At 44.9% G+C, this 25,088-nt stretch overlaps 1 protein-coding gene across 1 annotated transcript; it reads left to right on the plus strand.

Annotated features, from left to right (window-relative positions):
* The first annotated feature begins 5,656 nt into the window (after positions 1 to 5,656).
* On the plus strand, positions 5,657 to 25,088 carry LOC117713747 (fructose-1,6-bisphosphatase isozyme 2). Its single transcript, XM_034510203.2, has 7 exons — positions 5,657 to 6,134; positions 9,812 to 9,974; positions 11,620 to 11,712; positions 16,143 to 16,283; positions 20,442 to 20,579; positions 21,788 to 21,907; positions 24,696 to 25,088. Exons 1-7 carry the CDS (start codon positions 5,965 to 5,967, stop codon positions 24,888 to 24,890), a joined length of 1,020 nt encoding a protein of 339 aa, XP_034366094.1. The 5' UTR covers positions 5,657 to 5,964; the 3' UTR covers positions 24,891 to 25,088.

Raw genomic sequence — 25,088 nt, forward strand, 5'->3', positions numbered from 1 at the left:
CTCTCTCTCTCTCTCTCTCTCTCTCTCTCTCTCTCTCTCTCTCTCTCTCTGTGTGTGTGTGTTTAAAATATGCTCCCACCACCACCTTTGAATGGAACACTCCACTGATTTCATGTTCTTCCAACAGGAAATTTGCCTTGTTTTGCTTTTGTTTGTTTGCTGACCAAACTGAAATCCTAGTACTTCTCTGACTCCAGGTGTGGCTGATCCTCTCCAGAAAACCTCCAGACTCAAAAAGTACCATTTCCGTGTGTGTGTGTGTGTGTACTCACGCTCCTGTGCAGTGTGGCAGCGTATACTCTGTATCCATCTGTATCGTGCATGTGGAGAGACCAGAACAAAGGACAACCTCAGATGTTGTTTTCTCAGGTGCCATTTATTTTTAATTTTTAATTTCATTTTTAAATAATAGATTTTGTAATTTGAACTTGGGTCCCCAGGCTTCCAAGTCACTTGTCCTCCACTTGTCTTCCAACAGTCTTATAGCACCTGAAGAGGGTGCAGCATCCAGAAACGCACACCCCAGTACCATAGTGAAACCAAGCAGAGCAACAAAAGATTCCCCTCCTCTGCTTTTGTCTGTGTGTCCTACCTGGTGTCTTTTGACTGGGAGGTGGGTTCAGTTAATGGAATGTTCTCAAGAATGCTTGTTTGTGTTCTCTGAGCACACCCCTCTGAATGTAGCCCTGAGCCAGGGGCAGCCTCCAGAGCAATAACAGCACAAACACCAGTTCTCCTCAGACTCAGCCTTGAAGGTTTTTAGATGGAGTCCTTGGATACACACTCCCTATCACATAAAAATGCATGGAAACATGGTTTCTACAGAATGGTCTTGCCCTGAAGTGGGTAACCCTTCTGCTTTCAAACATACAGCATCTCCTCTGCAAACAGCCCTTGAAAACTCCCCTCACACCCAGGCTGCCAGGCCTCTCTGCTGACTTCTTCAGTATCAGCGGAAGCAGGAAGTGTCAGGTTTGCTTTTAGAATTTTCATAAATATGCCTATCTTCCAACTTAAACCACATAGCAAACGAGTAGAGGGTGCATCCATCATGTATGCAAGAAGGCATCCATCTGATATGACTGGAAACCATTCCTGCTCTGGCTTTACCAACAAAGGCTGGTTATATGTGTATATGACTGAGCACTGGATGGAACAGGACAGACATAGTGGAGATTCTCAAAGCCCTTGGAGTAACTGTAGCCTGATTTCCAGATGCCTGTAGTTGGTGCCATCTCAAGGATATGTGACCTTATCTAGGTAAAGGGTCTCTATGGATGTGATTAAGCTGGTGATTTTGAGATGAGCTCATCCTAGACCCCATAGGAAGGCCCTAAATGCAAGAAGTGTCTTTATAAGATCACATAGAGTAAGGGTGTGTTAGTCAGGGTTCTAAGGAAATACAAGCAACAGAAGGGGCTCACACATACACACACACGAGAGAGAGAGAGAGAGAGAGAGAGAGAGAGAGAGAGAGAGAGAGAGAGAGGCTGTCTCCAGCAGAAAGGCTAATGATAAGTATTCTGGATGTCTTTTTTTGTTGTTGGTTTTTTTGTTTTGTTTTGTTTTTCAAGACAGGGTTTCTCTATGTAGCCCCAGCTGTTCTGGAACTCACTCTGTAGACCAGGCTGGCCTCTGCCTCCCAAGTGCTGGGATTAAAGGTGTGTGCCACCACTGCCCGGCGAGACTGGATGTCTTAACAGTCCCAACCTGGTGCTAAAATCCCAGGGAGGTCCCAGAGAGCTGCAAGACTATGTTGGCCTTCCTAAGAAACTGTCTGAGCCGGGCAGTGGTGGCACAGGCCTTTAATCCAGCACTTGGGAGGCAGAGGCAGGTGGATTTCTGAGTTCAAGGCCAGCCTGGTCTACAAAGGGAGTTCCAGGACAGCCAGGGCTACACAGAGAAACCCTGTCTCGAAAAACAAACAAAACCAAACAACAACAACAACAACAACAAAAAGAAACATGTCTGAACACCAGCAAAGGAATGGCTCAGCATGGCTGATGAACTTGCCAAAACCTTCCTCCTTCCACATCTTATTTAAGTGCTTGGCCTCCAGAAGGTATGGTCTGCACACTGGGTGGGTCTTCTGACCTCAGATGATTCAGATTTAGGGTAGGCCTCCTACCTCAAATGATCCAAGAAAAATCCCTCCCAAGTATGCCCAGATTCTTGGGGTTTAGTTAGTTCCAGATGTAGTAGACGACCGCAGTTAGCCACCTTACCATATGGCCATGGCAGCAGAGGCCAGAGTGATGTCAGAAGCTATGGCAGCCAAGGAATGCACCAGAAGCCAGAGGAGGCAAGGAAGGACACTCCCCAGAGCTTTCAGAAGAAGCATGGACACCTTGGTTCTGGGTTTTGGGCCTCCAAAATGGTAAAAGAATTTCCTGGATTGTTGGGTGTGTTGTGTGTAACAATACACCTGTGTGTGTGTGTGCACACACACGCTCACATGTGTGCGCAGGCACATGTGTTTGAGTGAGGTGTATATAGTATGCACACATATGGAGACCAGAGGTTGGTTCTCCATGTCTTCCTCAGGTGGTCCCCGTCTTATTTTACGAGACAATACTTCCCACTGAACCCAGAGGTCACTGACCATGGGGATGGCCATCCAAGGAGCCCCTGGAACCCTGCCTTTGTTTCTAAAGTGCTGGGATTGCAGGCCACATATCTGGCTCTTACCAGGGCACACTGGCTAGATCTCAGGTCCTTGTGCTTGCATGGCCATTTCCCCAGCTGCACATTCTGTCTTTTAAATAACCTGGTTTGTGACTTTGTACAGCAGGCCTGGGAAGTGTCTTCCCACAGCGTATCACAAAGCTCCTGTGTGACAGCCCAGAGCACTCCTCCTCCACGGGGCTATTCTCTTCAGAGGGCACCCCTTTATAAGGGTGCAGCTTTTGGTTTCCATGAAGTGTTGAGATGAAGAAGGGTCCCTGTGACTCCACAAATAGTGAGAGGAAGCAGAGGTAGCTGTGAACCAGGAAAAGGAAAAGGGCGCATGGGACACATCACTAATGCGTTGGTGGCCCTGTAACAACTATGAGGGGCAGCTCTCACCCACCTCATCTGCTGGGCCACGAAGATACTTCCTTTGCATCTAGGTGAGTGCCACCTGGTTGAAAGATTGCTCACAGACTGAGCAGGTACCCCAGAGGGGCCACATGCAAGGGTGCTGGGATCATGCAGCAGAATTAGATAAAGCAACAGCAGAATTAGATAAAGCAGTTTTGCCAACAGGAAGGGTCCTCAGACAATCTTCCAGAAACGTATTTCTATGTCCAGGTCTCTGGTGGGAGGCCTTGCCCAATGAGCAAGCCTTAACTGCTCCAGGATCCGTTTGTCCTGATGCACTCAGACCTGGGTTTTTCATGGAACACAACAGATCCTCTGTCACTAATATGTCAGCAGTCCTGAAATACCTAGGAGGGGCAGCTGTCATCCAGCATCTAGACTGTCCCCGTGGCCGTTTTATAAGTTTCCACTCTGTCGTGTACCTTGGAAGAACTTTGGCATTTGCATAAAGGCCAGCAGCTGCTGTCTCGGGCCACTTGGGCAACTTGAACTTCTACCCTTTAAATGCAGCTTTGAGTACAGGCCAGAACTTGACATTAGGCAGTTTTTCTTTATTTTTTGACACGGGGTCTCTCACTGAACCCAGAACTTACTGATTCGACCAGACTGGCTGGCCAGCAAGGATCTGCTGCCCCTGTCTCTTCCCCAGAGCTGAAATCGCAGATGTACTCCAATATGTCTGGGTTTTAACATAAGTGCTGAGGAATACAAACTCAGATCCTAAGGCTTGCGTGGCAAGCACTTCAATTAATCCAGTCATCCAGCCATCCTTCCAGTCTCAGAATGGGCTCTCAAAGGGACTTTCGACTACCTGAAAGGATGCAACAGCCACAGCCTGGAAAACTCACGGTCCAAGAGAAAAACCAAAACACATTCATGTACAAATTGCTCTGAGTTTTCTATGATTTGTAGCTAAATAAAACAACAACAATAAAAAACCCAACAATACCATTTAAAAAAAAAAATGTGTGTGAGTGTTCTGTCTGCATGTACATCTGCACACCAGAAGAGGGCATCGGATGCCTTTATAGATGGTTGTGAACCACCATGTAGTTGCTGGGAATTGAACTTATGACCTCTGGAACAGCAGCCAGTCCTCTTAACTGCTGATTCATCTCACCAGCCCCACCAAACAAATTTAATTGAAATAACTATCAAGGGAAGATATAAAATTGTAAGGCAGTGTGTATGTCCTCGGTTTTGTTGATTGGCTTATTTGGTATAAAGTCTTGATATATTGCCCAGACTTGGGATTCTCCTGACTCAGCTCTCCAAGTAGGTGGAGATATATGAAATTATTTATATGTATACTTAGTTATAGTTCTAGGCACACTGAAGAGCTGGAAGGATATAAGTTTCTAAGACACCAAGTTTGATACCAGGACACCAACTGATTTTTAATACTTAGAGCCACTCTACCAGTTGTTGTCTGAATTTATGAGGCAATCAAGGCTTTAAGAGTTTAGCAATGCCAGGCGGTGGTGGCGCACGCCTTTAATCCCAGCACTTGGGAGGCAGAGGCAGGTGGATTTCTGAGTTCGAGGCCAGCCTGGTCTACAGAGTGAGTTCCAGGACAGCCAGGGCTACACAGAGAAACCCTGTCTCGAAAAAACCAAAAACCAAACCAAAACAAAACAAAACAAGAGTTTAGCAATACTCTCAAATTAATCCCCATAGTGGGTAGCCACCTTGGGCCCCGAACCAGGTCTGCCTGCAGTCAGAGAAAGTTAGGATATCACAGAAACAGAACATGGCTAGCTCTAAGCAGTTAATTCTAGGACACTTTTAAAAAAGTGTTTCTTTAAGCATTTTTATTAGACTATTTAGTGTCTGAGAGCTCTCCTACGTGTATGCATGTGCACCACTTACATGCCTGGTGTCCTGGAGGACAGAATAGGGCATTAGATCTCCTAGAACTATATATAGTACAAGTGGGTGCTATAACCAGGTCCTCTGCAAGAACAGCCAGTGCTCCTAACAGCCGAGCCATCTCTTCAGTCCTGATGTTTCTTTTCAAATAAAGAGCTTTTAAGGGCTGGAGAGATGGATCAGTGGTTAAGACTGCTCATCCAGAAGTCCTGAGTTCAATTCCCAGCAACCACACGGTGGCTCACAACCATCTGTAATGGGATCTGATGCCCTCTTTTGGTGTGTCTGAAGACAGCTACAAGTGTACTCATATAAGTGAAATAAATAAATCTTTTTTAAAAAGAGTTTTTAAAATAAAAATAAAAATCCAGCGAAACTGACAAATCAACCCTGGGACTAGACTCTTTGCTAGGAATGTAATATGTATCTTCCTCATCCCTCCAGTTATACGTGCTTAATAGAATTAAGCCTGAAAGAACTCTTGCTACAGTCATCCTGGGATTGCCATTAGTTTGTTATGTGACCTATTCCCCAGATAAAGAATCTGCCAATATGCCATCTGAGAGTCACAACCCTGCAGAATGAGGCCCAGCAGCAGCTCTCTACAGAAAACCCTCTGGCTTCCAATAAGAGAGTTTTGTAGGTCATTTTTATTAGCTACTCTTCTCTCACCTGTGGCTGATCCTGGCTTCTTGAGATCTTTAAAAACAAAACAAAATCAAACAAAACAACAAAATCGGGAATAGAGAATGAGGCCAGCCCTTCCCTGCAGCGCTGTTCTATTTATATCCTGCTTGTTGCACTGTGGTAGCTGCCACCATCACGAAGGCCAGGGAAGTTTCCTTGAGGGCTTGCCCAGCTATCTGAGTCACGTGGGCTGGGGCTCCTTTCCTTTGGACCTTGGCACAGTCAAGAGCAGGTGTGTCTTCAACGTGTAGGCTGTGAAGCTGCTTCCTTGAGAGAGAAAGGATTCCTACAAGGAGAAACGGGGGCTTTCAGGTGTTACTTGCCACAATGACGGACAGAAGCCCTTTTGAGACAGACATGCTGACCCTGACCCGTTACGTTATGGAAAAGGGGCGACAGGCCAAAGGGACCGGAGAACTCACCCAGCTGCTCAACTCCATGCTGACTGCCATCAAAGCCATCTCTTCTGCTGTGCGCAAGGCGGGCCTGGCCAACCTGTAAGTCCTAGAGAGCATGCGCAGGCAATCCAAACCAGGGTGTGGAAGCCACCGACAGGTGCTTGCGGTAGAAACTGGGTCCAAAGCTAACTTGCTTTTTGTTCCCTAAGGATACTGCATTGAATTCTTTGTGTCTGCTTTGATAAAACAGCCTTTAGCATGTTTTGCCAGGAAAGGGGAAAACTGCTTAGCAACAAACTGCAGAGAGAAGTGTGATTACCACTACGGATTATAATGGTAACACTGTAGCTTGTTGTCTCAAAATTTATATTGAATTCTCATTACCTATATTTGCACAGATAGATTCTTACTGGGACTTTAAAATGTGTTCAGTTGTCATGACCTCTGTCAGTTGTGTGGGGTAGAAATCACCAGAACATAGATTTACAGGGCCTTGGCTGCCATGAAAAGAACCTGGTTCAATTTTCTTCATCTTCATGTGGTGTTCAGAACTCTGGACAGTCCGGGCTGGCTCGGCAGAGCAGAGAGCCTTTGCTTGGTTCTCTTTTGCAGAATGGGGCCATGTTCATGCTGCCGTAGCTCGTGGCCATAACCAGGAATCTGGTTTTAAGGCACGATTAAAAGAAATCACCTCCTTTGGACTTCCATTTTGATTGTAGTATTTCCAGTGAAGGGCCTCTCTGAAGTTGAAGGGGCATACGTGTTTTGGGGGTGTGGGATGGAGAAAACATCCGAAGAAGAGCCAGCAAAGTCCACCTATTTAAAATGTCTATTCTCAACCGTGTGTTGCCTTTATTCCCAGACTGTGACGGCATTAATTCCATAACTGCAATCATAAAACCACCACAGAGCTTACTATCCAAGTGTTTAGGTAGCAGGACCCGAGTTAAAAATGATTGGCTCTTTCCCCTGCCTGTGCTTCCCCTTAACTGTGTGATTACCTCATTTGGCAAGAACAGCCAAGCGCTCGCTGCCTTTTAGAGCATGTTTCCATGGAGCAGGTACTGTCCCTAAAGTTGTTACATGTCTGTAGAATCTATTCCCCTAAGTGTACTCCCTTGTCTGGCCCCAGTAGAAGTGGATATGCCTAGCTCTGCAGAGAATCAATGTGCCAGGGTAGGGGATGGGGGGTGGGGCTGTAGCCTCATAGAGGAGAAGCTGAGGGAGACGGGGTAGGGAATTTGTGAAGGGGGTCCAGAAGGGGGGTGGTGATCAAGATGTAAATTGTATAATTAAATAAATGAATGAAAAACAAAGAAGAAGAAGGAGAAGGAGAAGAAGAAGAAGAAAGAAGAAGAAGAAGAAAAGAAGAAGAGGAGGAAGAAGAAGAAGAAGAAGAAGAAGAAGAAGAAGAAGAAGAAGAAGAAGAAGAAGAAGCAGAAGCAGCTTCCAGAATGTGAGATGCCTGCGTGTGTGACGATCGTCCCCAAGAAACATTAGATAGTATCGTTGCCACTCCTGTGTTCCAGCTCTGCTATAATTAGGGCAGTTTCCTGTGTCCACTCAGGACTTTTGCCCACATATTTACCCCTCCTCCGTATCCATGACAACTGTCTGGGGAGGGCTCCTTATGTATCTACCACAATCTGCTTTGCAGTGGTTTGGCATCTGACTAAGGGCCCTTAGGGACTAGATAGTTAAGTGCTTTATTTAATTTGGGTTTTTTTGTTGTTGTTGTTGGTTTTGTTTGTTTGTTTGTTGTTTTTTGACCTTGTGGCCGTGGACAATGATTTATTCTCACTAAGACCTCCATGTTTGTAAATCTTGGAGGTACTAACAGTTTTAACTCAAAGGTCTGTTATAAGGGTTAGTAAGTCATTGTGAATATGGTTCTGACAGTGCCAGACCCTGTGATAAATACCCAAGATATGTCCCACTATTAGCTACCATGATTCTGAGATCATTCAAGAAATTTAAAGGCTGGCCTATGTAGTGACTGACCACTAGGTGGCAGACTCAGCCCTGAAGTGGTGTCAGAGATAGTCCTAGGTCCCTGGACCTGCTTTTTATAGTGGGGAAATCCTACCCTCCTCACACAGAAAGCAGCCAAGGCTGGTGAGACAGGGACTGCAGGTGTCCTGGCCTTGTCCCATGCAGCTGTGTCCAGCCTTTTGGCATCGTGACAGGACATCGTGTTTTACAGATGTGTTGGGCAGCATTAATACACATGGCCAGTAGATGGCAGGCTGTAGACATTTGCTCAGCTCTTTCTCCAGCAGCAGCTGCTTTGAGGTCATCATACCATACATCAAATTCTGGATGGGAATAAAGTGGGAGGGAAGGCCATCAGTCAGTGAGAAGAGGGGATGCTTTTTACGGAGGTGAGCATCCATAAGCAGCTCTCAATTAGAGCCACCTGTTCACATCACCTGAGGATATCTTCAACAAATAAATGGAATTAAAATAGAGAGGAGAGGGTAAATGGCTTTTTTGCCAGCCCTTCTCCATAGTTCAGCAAACATTTATTGTGCGTGGACCATGGGAACACATGTTGCAAGACTTGGCCCTTGTCTTTAGCAAGTAGGTGATGCAGAAGGGAGTCTAGCGCCATCATGAGGACATCGCAGGGTGTGCTGGTGTGGTGTATAGAAGGGACGTGGAGGGCTCTTGAGGAACTTAGGAAGGTAGGTAGGAAGCAGCACACTTTCAGGATGGCAGGAGCAGAGATAAGGAGAGGAACAGCTACCTGGGGCCAGAAGAAACAGGGTGTTCATGCTGGTGGAGTTGGAACAGCCCAGACAGGACTTGACAGTCACGCTGCTGGGGTGGGAGCATATCCATGCTGAGGATATGTGATGTGCCACCATGTCTGATACCCATGTAAGGACCCGGCTCTGAGTGTGGGTTAACTAGCATCTCCATCGCTGTGATAAACACCATGACCAAAAGCAACTTGCAGAAGGAAAGAGCTTATTTCATCTTAAAGCTTGTAGTCCATCATGGGCTAGGAGTCAGAGCAGGGACTCAAGACAGGGACCCGGAGGTGGGAACTGAAGCAAAAGCCACAGAGATCGCTGTTCACTGGCTTGCTCTTCATGGCTCACTCAGCCTGATATAACCCAGCACCACCTGCTCAGGGGTGACACCATCCATAGTTGGCTGGGCCCTCCCACAGTAATAAGGAAAAATGGACGTTTCCACAGGCCAGTTTCATGAAGCAATTCTTCAGCTGAGGTTCCTTCTTCCTAGTGACTCTAATTTGGTTCAAACTGACAAAATTAAAGCAGCACAGAGTGAGATGAGACCTAGGTTATTGGGAATACCCTGAAGGCTCAAAGTGTGAATTTATCTATATTATAGCTCTAAAACACAAGCCTCTATAGAGAAGTTTGGGGTTAAAGCTTGATGTTCCAGTCAGTGTAGAAAAGCTATGACCACTCACCCTTTGGTATCCTTAGTTATCATGATGTGTCTGATTTTAGGGGCTCTCCTGATCCCTCTAGCTGCCAGTGCCAAGAAGGGGTCTGTGTTTTTAGTGAGGCTGAGTCTGGTTAATCTCCTTGGGAGACCAAGGAGACATGACAATGTTCCCAAGATGTAAAGGAAGTAACGTTGAATATCACTGCTTTGAGTCATAGCACACTCTCTATATATTTATAATTTGGAGATAGAAGAGGCGTGGGAGAGAAGGGTAAGTGTACTGTTGGTTTGGGCTCTGCACATTCTTTGCTGGGGTTAAGACTCCTTCGGTAATGTAATCTACTGTGTCATTTTAGGTATGGGATTGCAGGGAGCGTGAACGTGACAGGAGATGAGGTGAAGAAACTGGATGTGCTATCCAATTCCCTGGTCATCAATATGCTTCAGTCCTCCTACAGCACCTGTGTGCTTGTCTCTGAAGAGAATAAAGAGGCCGTGATCACAGCCAAGGAGAGGAGGGTGAGTCTAAGGCAGGCTGCAGTACTGCCCATAACCAGTAGATGGTGCTACTGGCTGAGAGAATGGGCTATTTTGCTTAGACTTTTTTCTGGGATTGTCTTCTATTTTGTTTTCTGGAAACAAAGCACTTCTCCATTCTTTAGTTGGAAATCTTATGTGGTCTCATGTCCTTTGGAGTGGGTGTATGTCATCTAGTGCACCACTAAACAGGCCTTGGCATCATTTTGATGAACTCGGACTTGTAGAGTCCAGGAATAAGGAGGGTTTACTTGGGGAAGTCTTTTTCTTGACAAGAGCTGTACAAATGCAGTCTCTGAATCTGCCCCACTCCCACCCCCATGATTTCTTATCTATGGCCTTCACTACCCTTGTTCTGAAGAGGGCTGCAATTCCTTGGAGGGGATGGCTCTTTCCAAAAATTAGCCTGGCAAATAGACCAATCCAGGGAACTCCATAATAATCCTGTGCCCTTGGCAGAGTTTGCTGGTGCACAGAGAGGGTTTACATTCCGCAGATTCACAGCGACTTATTAAAGACTGAAATTTATTGGTGGCCATAAATTCAGCCAACATTCAGTCACAATATTGTTCTGATTAGTTTTTGTCAACTTGACCCAAACTAGAGTTACCTGGGAAGAGAGAGTCACAATTGAAGAACTACCTCTATCAGATTGACCTGGGGGCAGGTCTGTGGCATTTTCTTAATTTATGATTAAGGTGAGAGGGCTCAGCCTACCATGGGCTGTGCCATCTCTGGGAAGGCGGTCCTGACTTGTAGAGCAAGCCATGAGGACTGCAAGCCAGTAAGCAACATTCCTCCATGTCTCTGCTTCAGTTTCTGCCTTGGGTTCCTAACTTGGGATTTCCTCTGTAAAGACTTGTGACCTTGGAGGTGTAAATTAAAATACCCTCCCCCCCAGCCAGTTTTGACCAGAGTGTTTTATCAGAGCGAGAGAGAAGCAAAAAACAAGCACTGTGTTGTATGCTGAGCTATTGGTCCCTTGTCACACTCATTGGGAATTGAGGATGAGGCTATTTCTTTGTAATTGGTAGAAAAACCAAAAAGATAAAGTGAAGTTTATTAAGCCCTTTACATCTGTCTGACACAAACCACATCACCTCTGTTATCTTCCGCTTTAAAACTCAACTCCAGCAACTCCTACCCGTCTCCTCTTTTAGCTCTCACTGACTGCATATTAGTTCTTGAATATATTCTAACCCACTTTCTGTGCCAGGAGACTCAAATATCTGCTTGTCTAGCATCCTTCTGCCTAATTCTCTGTGTGCCCACTTTCCTTAATCCCTATCTGGTCTATCATCAGATGTTAGCTCTGCCTGCTTTCTATCCACTCACCTGTTTAGGTCACCTATAGAGCATTTGTTTCTGTGTTTGAACATCAGTTCTACCACCTGAGCCATGCAGCAAGTGATAGCTAGTGTATTTTTCAGCACACACCAGACATGTAACAGATAACCTATTGAGCTATGTCCATAAGCAATGGCTTTTGGCACTGCAGAAATGAAAGGCCCAGGGGTCTAACTAAATCTCTTGTTGGGACAGATATCAGTCACATGTAGCTCTAATATAGAGCAATTGTGCCAGTGGGTAGGTGTGCTGACTGGGTGCTTTTCTCTGTGTGATTTAGGGGAAATATGTGGTTTGCTTTGACCCACTGGATGGATCTTCAAACATTGACTGCCTGGCCTCTATTGGAACTATATTTGCTATCTACAGAAAGGTGAGTAGACAGGCTGGCATCTTCCCACTTAGCTCCTACTCTGAAAACAAAGCCTGGAGGCCTATCTTTTCTTCCACCCACTAGGCAAAACACTGTAGGCAACTCCAGAATACCTCTCTCCCTTCCCCCACCTTTCGTTCTTCATTGGGAACCTCCATCTACCTTCTCCCTAGCATTCTCCTGGAAGAGCAAAATGCCAGGGCTCCCATTGGGACCTTGTTCTGATTGTCTGGATGGAACTGAATATCCTTCATCCGAAATGCTAAGAACTATTGGGATTTCAGATTTTGAAATTTTTGCAAATACATAATGAGTTGTCTTGGGGATGAGCACAAAACTCAACTGTGTTTCTCATAGATCTTGTACCCATCACTTGCATGTAACTTTATACAATATATGTTTTAGAGAACTCTAGCCAGGTCAGGTATAGAATTTACCATGCATGAGCTCATATTGGTACTTAAAAAGTTTCGGATATTAGAGGATTTTAATTATTTTATTTATTTATTTAAGCAGGGTCTTAGTAGGTAGTTCTAGCTGGCCTTGAATTTACAATATTCTTGCCTTAGGTCCCTGGATGCTGGAATTACAGGCATGTGCTACCATGAGGGATACTCCACCTTCACTAGGCTTGAAGCACACACATCCTCTACTTCCTAGGGAGACTCAGTGCTTACTGTTGCTGCTTTGTAATATAAGCCTCTTGGAGGCTTAAAATGTCTGTTGATTATTTATCTGTTCACTAAAGCAGAGAAGGCTTGGAATACCTATTGATTATCTGTATACTAAATCAGAGGATTGCCAGCCTTATCTACTAATGCCCATAAACCAGCCAATCTGATCTCTTCAGTAACTAGAAGCTGAGGAGAGGAGTGGGAAGAATTTGCTTCCAGGTGAGCGTAGGTTAATGTGAGTTTCGGTTGATGGTGGAGTTCAGTTCCATTTTTAATACAATGGAAGAATTTCTCTCTTCGCTAGGAGCCCTTTTTAGCTTCTGGAAGCTGCCTAAATTTGGTCTGTGACTTCTTCATTTTCAAAGTTCACAAAGGTCTCAGAGCTTTCTCTCAGAATCTCTAAGATAGCCCCTCCTTGCCATTGCTTCAGTCTCCTTGACTTGAGAGCCAAGAGAGTTCAGGCTTTGATTAGACTGGGCTCATATTATCAGGACAACCCAGGGTCATCTCTTCATTTTAAATCTATAGCCCCAGGCAAAGTTCATTTTGCTCAGTAATGCAACATAGAGATTCTGGGGGCTACTGTAATCTTGGGGCTGTTCTGTCAACCCTACAAGGTTAACAACAGAGGAAATCTTAAGGGTTGCCCAGCAACCATCTGGAATGATCATAAATTCTGCACCAGCCTTCACAATCCAGACACTACTGGTCTGTATTCACATAATGGAGCCTCCACACGTGCCTTGCGTGTGTCCCTTCTAGATCACAAACACTCCAAGGAGCAGGAAACAATCACATGGAACGAAAATAGCATAGTGTTTCAAGAGTGATACCGAGACAAGGACTCGAAGGGGCTTTGTTTCTAAGAAGAAAGAGAATAGGCAATACGGTTTGAGGTGAGGCACCCATTTGTACACTTAGGTGGTTTTCTGTGTGGGTTTCTTGAACTTGAATCTTCTCTGCGTCCTGCTTCTGGTGCTTTCTATTGCTGTGATAAAACACAATCCAAAAGCAACTGTGAAGGAAAGAGATAATTTCATCTTACATCCCATCACTGAGGAAAGTTAAGGTAGGAACTCAAGGCAGGACCCTGGAGATAGAAAATAATAGCTGGGCAGCGGTGGCACACGCCTTTAATCCCAGCACTTAGGAGGCAGAGGCAGGTGGATTTCTGAGTTTGAGGTCATCCTGGTCTACAGAGTGAGTTCCTGTACAGACAGGGCTATACAGAGACCCCTGTCTTGAAAAACAGCAACAAAAACAAAACAGAAAATAAAGTATAGACAGACTGTAGGGTAATACTGCTTACTGGCTCACCCACCTGGCTTGCTCTGCTATATTCCTTATATAGCCCAAGCTTGCCTGCTCTGGGATAGTGACACACCCAGCGGGCTGGGTCCTCCATCAGCTAACAGCCAAGTAAACATCCCCTAGACATGCCCACCTGCCAATCTGATGGAGGCACTTCATGCCCACATGCCAATCTGATGGAGGCACTTCTTCAAACTGAAGTTCTTCCAAGATGCGTTGAGTTGACAACCACCAAATCTGGGCTAAGTCTTTGCCTCAGTCCCAGGAAGTGGGTACAGACTTACACTGCCACCCTATTACTGAGGAACAGCAGAAAGACAGAGAAGGAGAATTAACTCAGCGTAGCTCACTGTGTCAGTAATGTCAGGACAACAACTTAAATGGGTTCCCCAACTCCATCCTTGCTGCCTTTAACATCTGAAGACCAACTGTGTTGGAAACAAAGGAGTATTATTATTCATGGCATATACCCATCATGCTTGAATTTAGAGAGACTTGGACACAAAGGTTTGGCCTTAAATTTTAAAATAAAACACAGGCTCTGATGGCCAATCCAAATAACCACGGGTCTCCTCTGATTATATTTCTAAAGGAAAGATAGACTTCAAACACACTAATGAAGGTGTGCTAGTCATTAAAGAAGACATGTTTGATTATACCATCAGGTATCTGGAACATCAAATCATAAAGTCAGAATGTTAGGGTTGGGGTTGGGGCTACAGTCAATAGGCAAAGTGTATTAGTTGCAAGCATGAAGACCTGACTGAAACCCCCACGGACCCACATAGAAATGTCAGGTATGGTGGAATGCACTTGAAATCCTAGTGCTGGTGCAGTAGAGGCAGGAAGATGCTTAGGATGGGCTAGAGAGATGGCTTAGTGGTTAAGAGCACTGACTGCTCTTCCAGAGGTCTTGAGTTCAATTCCCAACAACCACATGTTGGCTCACAACCATCTGTAATGGGATCAGATACCCTCTTCTAGCATATCTTAAGGTCGGACAGTGTACTCACATACATTAAATAAATAAATTTATTTAAAGAAGAAGAAGAAGAAGAAGAAGAAGAAGAAGAAGAAGAAGAAGAAGAAGAAGAAGAAGAAGAAGAAGAAGAAGAAGAAGCAGCTGTGCTGCTGCTTAGGGTTTCCTGGTCAGTCAGTGTAGCCTAATTGGTGAGCTCCAAGCCAATGAGAGATGTTGTCTCAAAGGAGGTGGACAGGGTTTATAAGGATAAACCTGAGGATTGTCCTCTGGCTTTTACATACACACACACACACACACACACACACACACACACACACACACACACACACATAGGTAGGAAAATGCTGAAAAAGAAATATTTATAGCTTCTAAGTTTCTATCAACCAAAATATTTCAACTCTGCATGATGTTGTGGGAGCTTTTCAATTACTGAAGCTCCAAACTCTTCATTTGTAACATGGAGATAATAGTGTTGTCTACCTTGTAGAGCTGCTGAGTAGAGATCATTGTAGTGAGTTAGGGACATGGCTTGTGGCAGTTACACCAGAGTGGGTGACGTGAGCATCTTTCTTATAGTGCTCTTGACTGGATTCAGGAACAGACAGTCCCACAGAGACATAAGAGGACCCTTGGTTCTGGCTCAGTCTGAACTGTTCATGAGCCAGTAACTCACTTCCTCTGGATGTACTCTGCAGCTCAGAACTGTTCTTGAGTCACCCCATTTTGTCCACTGTGCAGCATCCCATAACCACTAACATGAAGAATTTTTCAAAACGTATGGTTTAAACATGAGGTGGCTGAGTTATCTTTTCACCATGGTGACCAAATTCCTGATAGAATGAATACTTCACAGGTAAGAAGAAGGCTTTGCCTTGGCTGTAGGTTTCAGAGGATTCAATCTATGGTTACTTGGCCCCATGCACTGGGACAGATATCATCATGGTGGAAGTGTATGGTGGAGAAGATTCTTCATATGATAGGGGACAGGAACCAGAGAGAGACATAGAGCCATCAAAGTCATAACCCCAGTGGCCTCCTTCCTCTGTGCCTGTCTTCTGATGTCTCTAATGAAAAGGTAGACTGCTTTAAACACACAAATGAAGATGTGCTGTCCAACACTGTCAGGTTTCCAGAATGTCCTGCAACAGTTCCATCAACTGCGGATCAAGCCTCTCCCTTACACGTGAGCCTTTGGAACTGGGGACGCTTCATACCCAGTGCACAACAGCAGCCAAGTAGGTGGAGATGAAAGATCGTATCTCAACTTTCCTTTCAAGGACAAGGGTTGGCAGTGCTTACTAGCTGAGATTTGTGAAAGGCAATCACAATAGGCAAAACAGGGAAGGGCCACAGGCTTTTTGAAAAATTCCTCACTCCGTTCAGGAGCTCTGAGGGGCAGCTCCTGGTGAAAGAAGGGCTCTCCAGGCACAATAACACACCGTGCATTTCTTTTTCTTCCACAGACCACAGAGGATGAGCCTTCTGAGAAGGATGCCTTGCAGCCTGGCCGCAATATCGTGGCTGCAGGTTATGCACTCTATGGCAGTGCAACCCTGGTGGCTCTTTCCACTGGGCAAGGAGTGGATCTCTTCATGCTGGACCCGGTAGGCACTGAATACAGCATCATTTGTTCTTGAGGGCTCCATGGGCTTCTAAGTTTGAATTCTTGTTCCATGGAATAATTTCCCAGTCATTCTGAGTACATGTTTTTGGAGTTAGAGAACTCTATCATGAATAATATAAAGGACCTCATGCAATGTTTTATATAAGTAAATTGTTTTAACAGAAACATAAAAACATAAAATTGTTTTTATCCAATGAGTCTCATGTAATGTCCTGGATGTATAAATTATGTTAAATATATCTCTTCAGACATTTACCCCCCCCCTTTTTTTTTTTTTGGTGAAAACATTCAGCCTCTTTTTGTATAGCTTCTGGAGTAGAGTTTCTTTTCCACAAAAGCATTCACGCTATTTACATGTTTACAGAGTATCAAGAGGTAACAGTCCCAGACCAATGTCCAGATGAGACCATAGATTCTTAGAGCAGCCCTGTTCCTAAGCTTCTGTGAGATGACAGGTTCTGTGCTCTGCTTCCCCAGCCCACTTCTGTGATGACTGAACTCTTGAAGCATAATTAGTATAAATGAAAGAAGGGAGTTTTACATGACTTAAAATATTAATTAAAGTAGCGCCCACATGACTAGTGGCTTTCCCTGTGGACTGCAAGAGCCTGGAGAATTTTCACCAGTGTGCAGGAATTCCACAGTAGAGAGAGTGGGTAGAAAATTGTTCCTTCCAGTACTCTGTTATTCTCCTCACTGTTCATGATGACAGAGTGTCCAGCAGTAGGAAAAGGAGAGGTGTGGTCTCTGGACAGGTGAGAGCCATGACAGCATAATCTTGACCAAAAGAAGAAAAAGCTGGGCAAAGGCAGTATTTTTAAAAGGAAGGTTAAGCTTTTCTGAGGTGAGCAGATTAAAACAGAGAAAAAAATTAAAAGTATTTCAAAATTATAAAATTTCTCCTTTAAATGACAGGAGATTCACCTATCAGTGGCAAGGTGCTTTGTTGAAGAGGTTGAGCTTTTATTTTAAAAAATCCCAAATTATGATGAAAGACTGCTTCAGAGACTCCAGAATTCACTTTAGTGGGAAACATTTCACTTTAACTCAGAATTGCAAATATTTATTGAATGCCTTCAATACTCCAAAGTGCCACTCTAGACAGCAGTGATAAAGGATCTCAGATGAAAATCCCAGAGTCAGCCAATAGGGCAACTGTGTGGTTCACCAGTGACTGTCCAGATAGAGACGCTTTTCATTACTGACCCTGCAAACCCAGCCCACTTCCTGCATCACTTTGCTAATGTCCTGGCTTCTCCTTATTTTTGAAGAAGAAGAAAAGTTCTGAGAAATTCTTTGGTTCACAAACATGACCTTTGGGAATGATCTTTTGGAAAATTGTTGTACAATTCTAGCCTACAGTTAGCACCAGTTAAGTGTCAGGGAGGCACCTGTTCTAAGCCATTTCCACCCACATGTGTCAAAGCAGCCCTGTGAGGGACCGTCCATAATTCTTGTTTGTTCCAGTGTTCTGAGGAGGCAGACAAGGCACTCTGAGTGAGTGATTGACAGAAAAGAACCTGATGAGGTCATGTTAGTTACTGGCTGAATTCTGACCCTCCTCCCTTGACTATAAGCCAGATACCTTTGATCATATTCTGAAGCGGTTCTGGAGGCCCTAGGACACACAGAGCCGACTCTGGGACAAATAGTCAATCTTCTGCTCTTGGAGCCATAACAGCCTGAACAGAGCTCAGTATGAGGTCAGCATGAGAACTTGTCTCTATGTCTGAAAGACATATAAACCATAACGTAGCCTTCCCAGATCTGTCTTGGAGCCACACCCCACTGCTGAAAATGAGTTTGCACAATGAGAAGTATATGAAGATCTTTGGGATGAGGACTTCAAACTCAAGGAGTGTTAAAGTTAATATTTAAATCTGTGGCATCCAATCTGACTTGTTGTTACCAGGCGCCATGTTCCCAACTAGGCAAGGCCTGAGGCCATGAATGGCAGCGTGTTCTTGATGCTGCCAAGGCTCAGGCAGGCCAGAAGCACCAGCCCTTGCACCCACAAGATGCCAGCATAGGAGATGGCTCTGCTAACCTCCCATGTTGTCTCTACAAGGCTGGACTGAGCCCAGACCATCCCGCCATTCACACCGTACCCCGGTAGAAATGAAACTCTAATGCTTAGTGATTATCCAAAGGCTTTATATGTTTGATAATGCTCAATTAACAAGGTGCCCACACAATTTGAGGTGTGTCCCAATATCTAACCTTATGATATAAGTTGTTAGCCAGGACTGCTCTCAATACGTGTGTAGTCCTCCATGGATCCTACATCTCTCTCCTCCTAGCTCCTCCTCCTCCTCTCCTCTTCCTCTCATTACCCCTCCCACATTAGCTCCTCCCAAATTACTGAGTTTATGTTGGTGGGGGATATCCCACTACAAAGGCGCTTTGCCAGTTGTAGATAGGAATTCCGTCAAGAGTGATCAACAGGTTCTGCAGCAAAGTTTACAGAAGAGTGTTCTCTGGTGGGTAGGCCAGATCTTGCCGATGCAAGGATTTGCAGGCTGATAACCTGATTTTGTTGGATCAAATCTTTTGTTCAGGCATAGAGGGATTCATGCATGTTAACTAAACTCTCAACTGAGGAAACAAACTCCAGCCTCAGGAAATTTGTTTGTTAAGTAAGAGATAGTATGTCAAATTACAAGGGCCTGTACACACATGCATATAGGTGTGTACACAGAAACAAATATGCAGTTGAATACACAGGTGTGCACATACATGACCAACCCTCACACACATACAAACACACAAACTTGTGCACATACACACAGATGAACATACAGGTATACATACACATGCGCACACAGGTGCATACACTCAAACGCCCCTTACACATATACATGATCACACACACAAATAAAGGAGTTGAATTAAATAAACATCAGACTAACAGAAAATGAAGATGCCCACAGTGGCGGATTGATGTCAGGAGCCAAAAACTACCAGGGGCACATTTTACTTACAGTAAAAAGAAGTTGGATTTCTTTGCAAGGGGATAGAGGTATGAAAGGGAGCTGGGTGGGTTTGTTTTAGCACTTAGTGATTCTTAGGGGGATTTGAGGAGGTCAGTTCTGGATGGGATGCTGTCCAGATGTGGGTGAAACTCAGGACTGAGTATCTTCACCTTGTGTCTTGCAGGCAGGAACATTAAGGAACACAGACTCACTGGGAAGGAAGCAGCTTCACTGCTCTTTAGCAGGAGAGAGGAAGAGATAGATATTTCTGCAGTTGCTGAGTTTTCTAGTCTGTCCTGTTTCAGACGTGATTGGCATAGCTTTGTTTACTTATTTGGGGAGTAAAGCCGATATTCCGTGGACAGCTTCTAGCCTGGCCATCAGCTGTGAACCCTTACCTCAGTCCCTCACATTCTTTGAGCTGTCACCAGCGTTAACACAGGTCTGGCCTCCAAGTCCTGGAGACATTAATGTTTAATGCAGTGCCCGCCTTAACAGTCCTTAGGGAGGCGATAACCAGAACTAGGTGGAGAGTTGCTTGAGGGATGTTCTTCAGGGACTTGGGGCACCCGGCTTAGGTTTGTTGACAATTATGAGGGCTCTTTTTGTTTCTGTCATTTATCCCCTTTTGTGGGGTGAACCTGGTAATAGACTGGAGGCATTTCTTCTTTGTTCTCTGCTAGAAGTGACTAGGAAACCAGGACATAGTAATGTGTTTCAAGATAGAACCCTTAACCTAAAATACTCAAACCACAAACTGATAGTAAAACTGTATATCTCTTTTATCTACGTAGTTTTTTTTTCTCTCATTGTTGGCTCACTGAAGTCATTAGACTGGGGAAGAGAACCCGGGGATTAGGTTAACTAGGTTGCTTAGAAATGACACTGAAAACATGGAGGAAAAGGAAAAAGAGCATGGCTTCTTTCCTTTGATTTGTTTTATTCTTTATTCTATTACTGCTTGTGCCTCTATGAAGACGGCATATCATCTTATTCTTCCTGTCACTTACCAAGGCACCACAGGGCAGGTTCCAGATGACTTCAGGGAAGCCCCAGGTCCTCCTAGCAGGCTGATGTCTTCTAACATCTTCTGACTGTTGTATGATGCGCTACTGGCTTCTGTTTCCTGTCATGGGTCATCTTCCTGAAGTCCCTTGTCTCCTCAGGCTCTTGGAGAATTCGTGCTAGTGGAAAAAGATATCCGGATTAAGAAGAAAGGGAAAATTTTTAGTCTCAATGAGGGCTATGCCAAGTATTTTGATGCTGCTACCGCTGAGTATGTACAGAAAAAGAAGTTCCCTGAGGTGAGCGAAGACGGCCTGGGCCACTGGAGCAGTCTGTCTGTGATGTGCTGCGTGTGTGACTTCTTCATTTCCTTAAAGGGGTTGGTGCCTCTGTTTGCTCACGTATGCACGAGTCTGACGGACTCTGCCCTTCTTCATAAAGGATCAATCTTCTTTGTACCTAAAAGTTACAGATTAAAATGAATCCTGCCCAGTTCAGTTCCTCTAGGGATTTGTCAGGTGCCACATTTTCAGAATGTATAACTTCAGCCAGAACCACTCTCAGGTCATATCATTGCTCAGCTGTCATTGATAGATATTGAATACCCAGTTACTCTGCTTTAAGACGCAATACAATCGCATCAGTTTACAGTCTATCTCATCATGACCTTGCTGTTAACTATGGGTAATCCTATGTTGTCATTATTGTTTGTGATGCTGGGGCTCCAAATCAGGTCCTTGCATATAATTTGGAAAAGCAGTGATGTACTGAGCTACTCCCTTCCCTCACACCTTCTCACAGTATAGAGAAGAATGGAGAGAAAGTGTCTACCTGCTCAACAACACGATCTTTCTTTGTCTTTCTGTGTGTGTGTTTATAGAGGGTGTGTGTGTGTGTGTGTGTGTGTGTGTGTGTGTGTGTGTGTGTAGTTATGCCACAAGATACCTTGGACACAGTTCCTTGGATGCTATCTTTTGCTCACCAGTCTGGAGCTTGCCAAGGAGACTAGGCTGGCTTGCCAGTGATCCCAAAGAATTTTCCAATCTTTACCTTCCTGGTACTAGGATTCCAAGCATGTATCTGCATACCCCAGTTTTATGTGGGTTTTGGGGATTGAACTTCTGGATGCAAGCACGTACCTAACTTAGCTATCTTCCCTGTCCCACGTGGTCTTTAGTTTTTGAATAATTCTTAAAAATACTTTATTTTATGTTTATGAGTGTTTTGTCTACATGTGTACCTGTGTACCACTTGCGTAATTTGTGCCAATGGAGGAAAACAAAGGATTGCATTGGATCCCTTGGAATTGGAGTTGCAGATGGTGTGAGCTGACATCTGGGTGCTAGGAATGGAACCCAGGTCCTCTGGAAGAGCACCCCATGCTCTTAATCATCGAGCCATTTCTCCAGGCCCAGGAATGCAGAGACCCTTTTGGCCGCTAACCCCGGCACTGGTCAGGCTAGCTGCTAACCTTGATGGTTCTGATTTCTTCCCCTTTGCCCTTTAGGATGGCAGTGCGCCTTACGGAGCCAGATACGTGGGTTCCATGGTAGCTGATGTGCATCGCACCCTGGTCTATGGAGGGATCTTCATGTACCCAGCCAATCAGAAGAGTCCTAATGGCAAGGTAACTTTCTGCGTCCACTGGCTGCCATGGTAGTCAGTGAGCCATCGGGATCCTTCTGCTCCTGGTATGCTATACGGCTACTGAGCTGCTCCTGCGCATGTGTGTCCTTCAGATCACAGAGGAAGAGACATAAGGTCTGTTCCTTTCAGTGAGTTTTGAAGCTGTGGTAGCTTTGGGGAAGGAAAGACTGATACGATTACGACTGGCAAGTCTTGCAGAACCCCCTCCTCTGGTTTCATGCCCATTGTTTGCTATAGTCACATGCTCCTCTCTCTCTATAGTCATGTGTTCATTGTTCTCTGTAGTCACGTGCTCATCTCTCTTTCTCTGCAGTCACATCTCTCTATAGTCTCATGTTCATCTCTCTCTGTAGTCATGTGTGCATCTCTGTAGTCACGTGTTCATATGTCTCCACAGTCACGTCTCTCTAGTCACATGCTCATCTCTGTAGTCACATGCTCATCTCTGTAGTCACATGCTCATCTCTGTAGTCACATGCTCATCTCTCTGTAGTCACGTGCTCACCTCTGTAGTCATGTGTTCATCTCTCTCTGCAGTCAGGTGCTCGTCTCTCTCTCTCTCTGTAGTCATGTGCTCATCTCTTACTTTCTCTAGAGTTGCAGGCTTATTCACATCTCTCTCACTTTTGCAGGCCGTGTCTGATTTTTATAAACACTAGTTGACCTGGGACCACTGACCCCAGGGAATCAATCCATTTCCCAGAGAAAAATATTGTGTAAGCATGGTCTTTGCACCTGTTTTGGAGGCTTTGTGTGTGTCCTGGCTCCACAAGAATTCAGAATAAAGGTGTCTATTCAGAGCCCCTTCCCTGTCTCTAGAAAAGCAGCTTCCAGAAGAGCCAGTAACAACTTTATGATACAATATTGAAAACAGCCACTATCAAGTGGGAGCCTTACAATCCAAATTATTCTATCATGGCAACAACTGCCAACAAAAATGTATCTGTATTTTGGCCAGCCACAGAAATCATAGGTAGATCCTCATGCCAACAGAAGCCGTGCATTGTCATCTAAGCTGACTTTTGAGATTTCCATTATTGGAGTGCCAGATTCAAATCGAAGATAAGAAATCTATCACAGCCTGTGAGCTTGAATGCAGACTGTCACACGCAGGTTTGTGTATCGGACACCTCTCTTTGTGAGTGTTTAGCTCACATTTACCGACCTGCTGACCTCATGACTACAGAGAAGTCTGCACGAGAGGGCCACGGGAAAGAAAAGCGCAGCAGAAGATCCAGTGAGATCGTGCAGAAGATGTAACGCTCTTGAATAAACGCAAACTTGCCACCTGCTTAATTCGAGCAGGCAGAACACAGACATATTTATTAGAATGACTGTAAATGAACCTGAAAACATCCACATATAATTACATAAATGTGTCCTGAACACACAGGCAGATAGAGATGTGTTCACTGCATCATGACTGTTATCCAGACTGAAGATACCCTCAATTTCTGATCTCCATGTTTTAGCTCTTTGTGACCACATCATTGTGTGCATGAGCATGTGTGTGTGTGCATGAGCATGTGTGTGCATGAGCCTATGTGTGTGTGCATGAGCCTATGTGTGTGTGTGCATGAGCCTATGTGTGTGTGTGCATGAGCCTATGTGTGTGTGTGCATGAGCCTATGTGTGTGTGTGCATGAGCCTATGTGTGTGTGTGCATGAGCCTATGTGTGTGTGTGTGCATGAGCCTGTGTGTGTGTGCATGAGCCTATGTGTGTGTGTGCATGAGCCTATGTGTGTGTGTGCATGAGCATGTGTGTGTGTGCATGAGCATGTGTGTGTGTGCATGAGCCTATGTGTGTGTGCATGAACATGTGCATGTTCGTCTGCATGTATATGTGTACATGTATACACTCACATCTCTGTTTTTTGTGCTCAACTCATATGGCTGTGATAGACCTTAAATGCCTCCCTCCCTTACCAAAAAAAGGAGACCACATTATCCAAAGCATCATGAGTTTTTTCCGGTGAAGGCCACTTGTGTGTAATCTCGGTATCTGAGGTCCTCACCCTCAACATTGCATCATGTGCTAATGGTGAGCTTTTAAAATAGACTTTAACTGACAAACTGCTTATAATCTGACTTACAGCCCAATGTCCAAATCCTCCCTGTCCTCAAGACCCCTAGACAGAGAAAGAGAGGAGCAAAAGAGCAAACCCTAGAAGCACTAAGATAAAGTTCTGCCTGGCTGAACTGTCAGGACAGAGTGGCTGCCAGTGTCCCTCCTGTGGATGGTCAGGGACAGAATTAGCTCCCAGGTGTGCTCATGTGTATGAGGTCTTCTGTCCAGTGCCTGCTACCGTGAGAGTCTCTGCTGAAGGCTGACATGGTAGTCGTTTCCCCTAGAGTTTGAACCTGCTGTGTCTTCAATGACTCTGGCTCTTCAGCCTTGACTGAAGACATTTTATTTGTATCTTTGGGACAGCAGCAGTAGCAACACCAAAATTAAATAAATAAATAAATGCCAGAAAACAAACAAATGAAAAACCAAGCATGCCACATAGGCATAGATGTTACCAGTTATGTTGTGTCAGGTAAACGTGGTCAGTGGTGCCTCCTGAGAGGTTACTAGCCCGTGGAACATAGAGGTGGGTAACAGCCCATGCGTAGGCTCCTGTGGGCCTAGAAAAACACTCACACCCAGGATTCACACAGACAGCTCAGCAGTTCATACTGCTGTCAGTATTTAGGGGCATTCCTTGTGGTGTGTCTGACCACTTGAAAAATATATATATGCCTATTCTCTTTTCTTCTTCTGCAGCTCCGGCTCCTGTATGAATGCAATCCTGTGGCCTATATCATCGAGCAGGCAGGAGGCATTGCAACCACAGGCACCCAGCCTGTATTGGATGTGAAGCCTGAAAGTATTCACCAGCGAGTCCCCCTTATTCTGGGGTCCCCAGAGGATGTGCAAGAATACCTCAGCTGTGTGCAGAGAAACCAGACAGGCAGGTAGTGAGCCTGAACTCACGAGCCCACTTCTCTTTGTCTTTGTCAAATGAAAAACTAGATGAATGATCAAATGGAGACAGGAGGAAAGGCAAACAAGCCAAGGGAGACAGGTCACTTTCAGAACAGCGCCTTGCTGCTAAGGACAGGGTTAGAAGCCAGAGGTAAAGATACGGTCAAAAATAAAATAGGAATGTGAAAAGAA

This window comes from Arvicanthis niloticus, chromosome 8 (assembly GCF_011762505.2).
Source record: "Arvicanthis niloticus isolate mArvNil1 chromosome 8, mArvNil1.pat.X, whole genome shotgun sequence".
NCBI classification, from domain to species: domain Eukaryota; kingdom Metazoa; phylum Chordata; class Mammalia; order Rodentia; family Muridae; genus Arvicanthis; species Arvicanthis niloticus.

Bases quoted from the DNA above. Each gene is read 5' to 3' on its own strand.
- LOC117713747 (XM_034510203.2), top strand. From the start codon at position 5,965: ATGACGGACAGAAGCCCTTTTGAGACAGACATGCTGACCCTGACCCGT. The intron at 6,135-9,811 runs GTAAGTCCTAGA...GTGTCATTTTAG, and splicing joins AAGGCGGGCCTGGCCAACCT to GTATGGGATTGCAGGGAGCG. The intron at 21,908-24,695 runs GTAACTTTCTGC...CTTCTTCTGCAG, and splicing joins AGAAGAGTCCTAATGGCAAG to CTCCGGCTCCTGTATGAATG.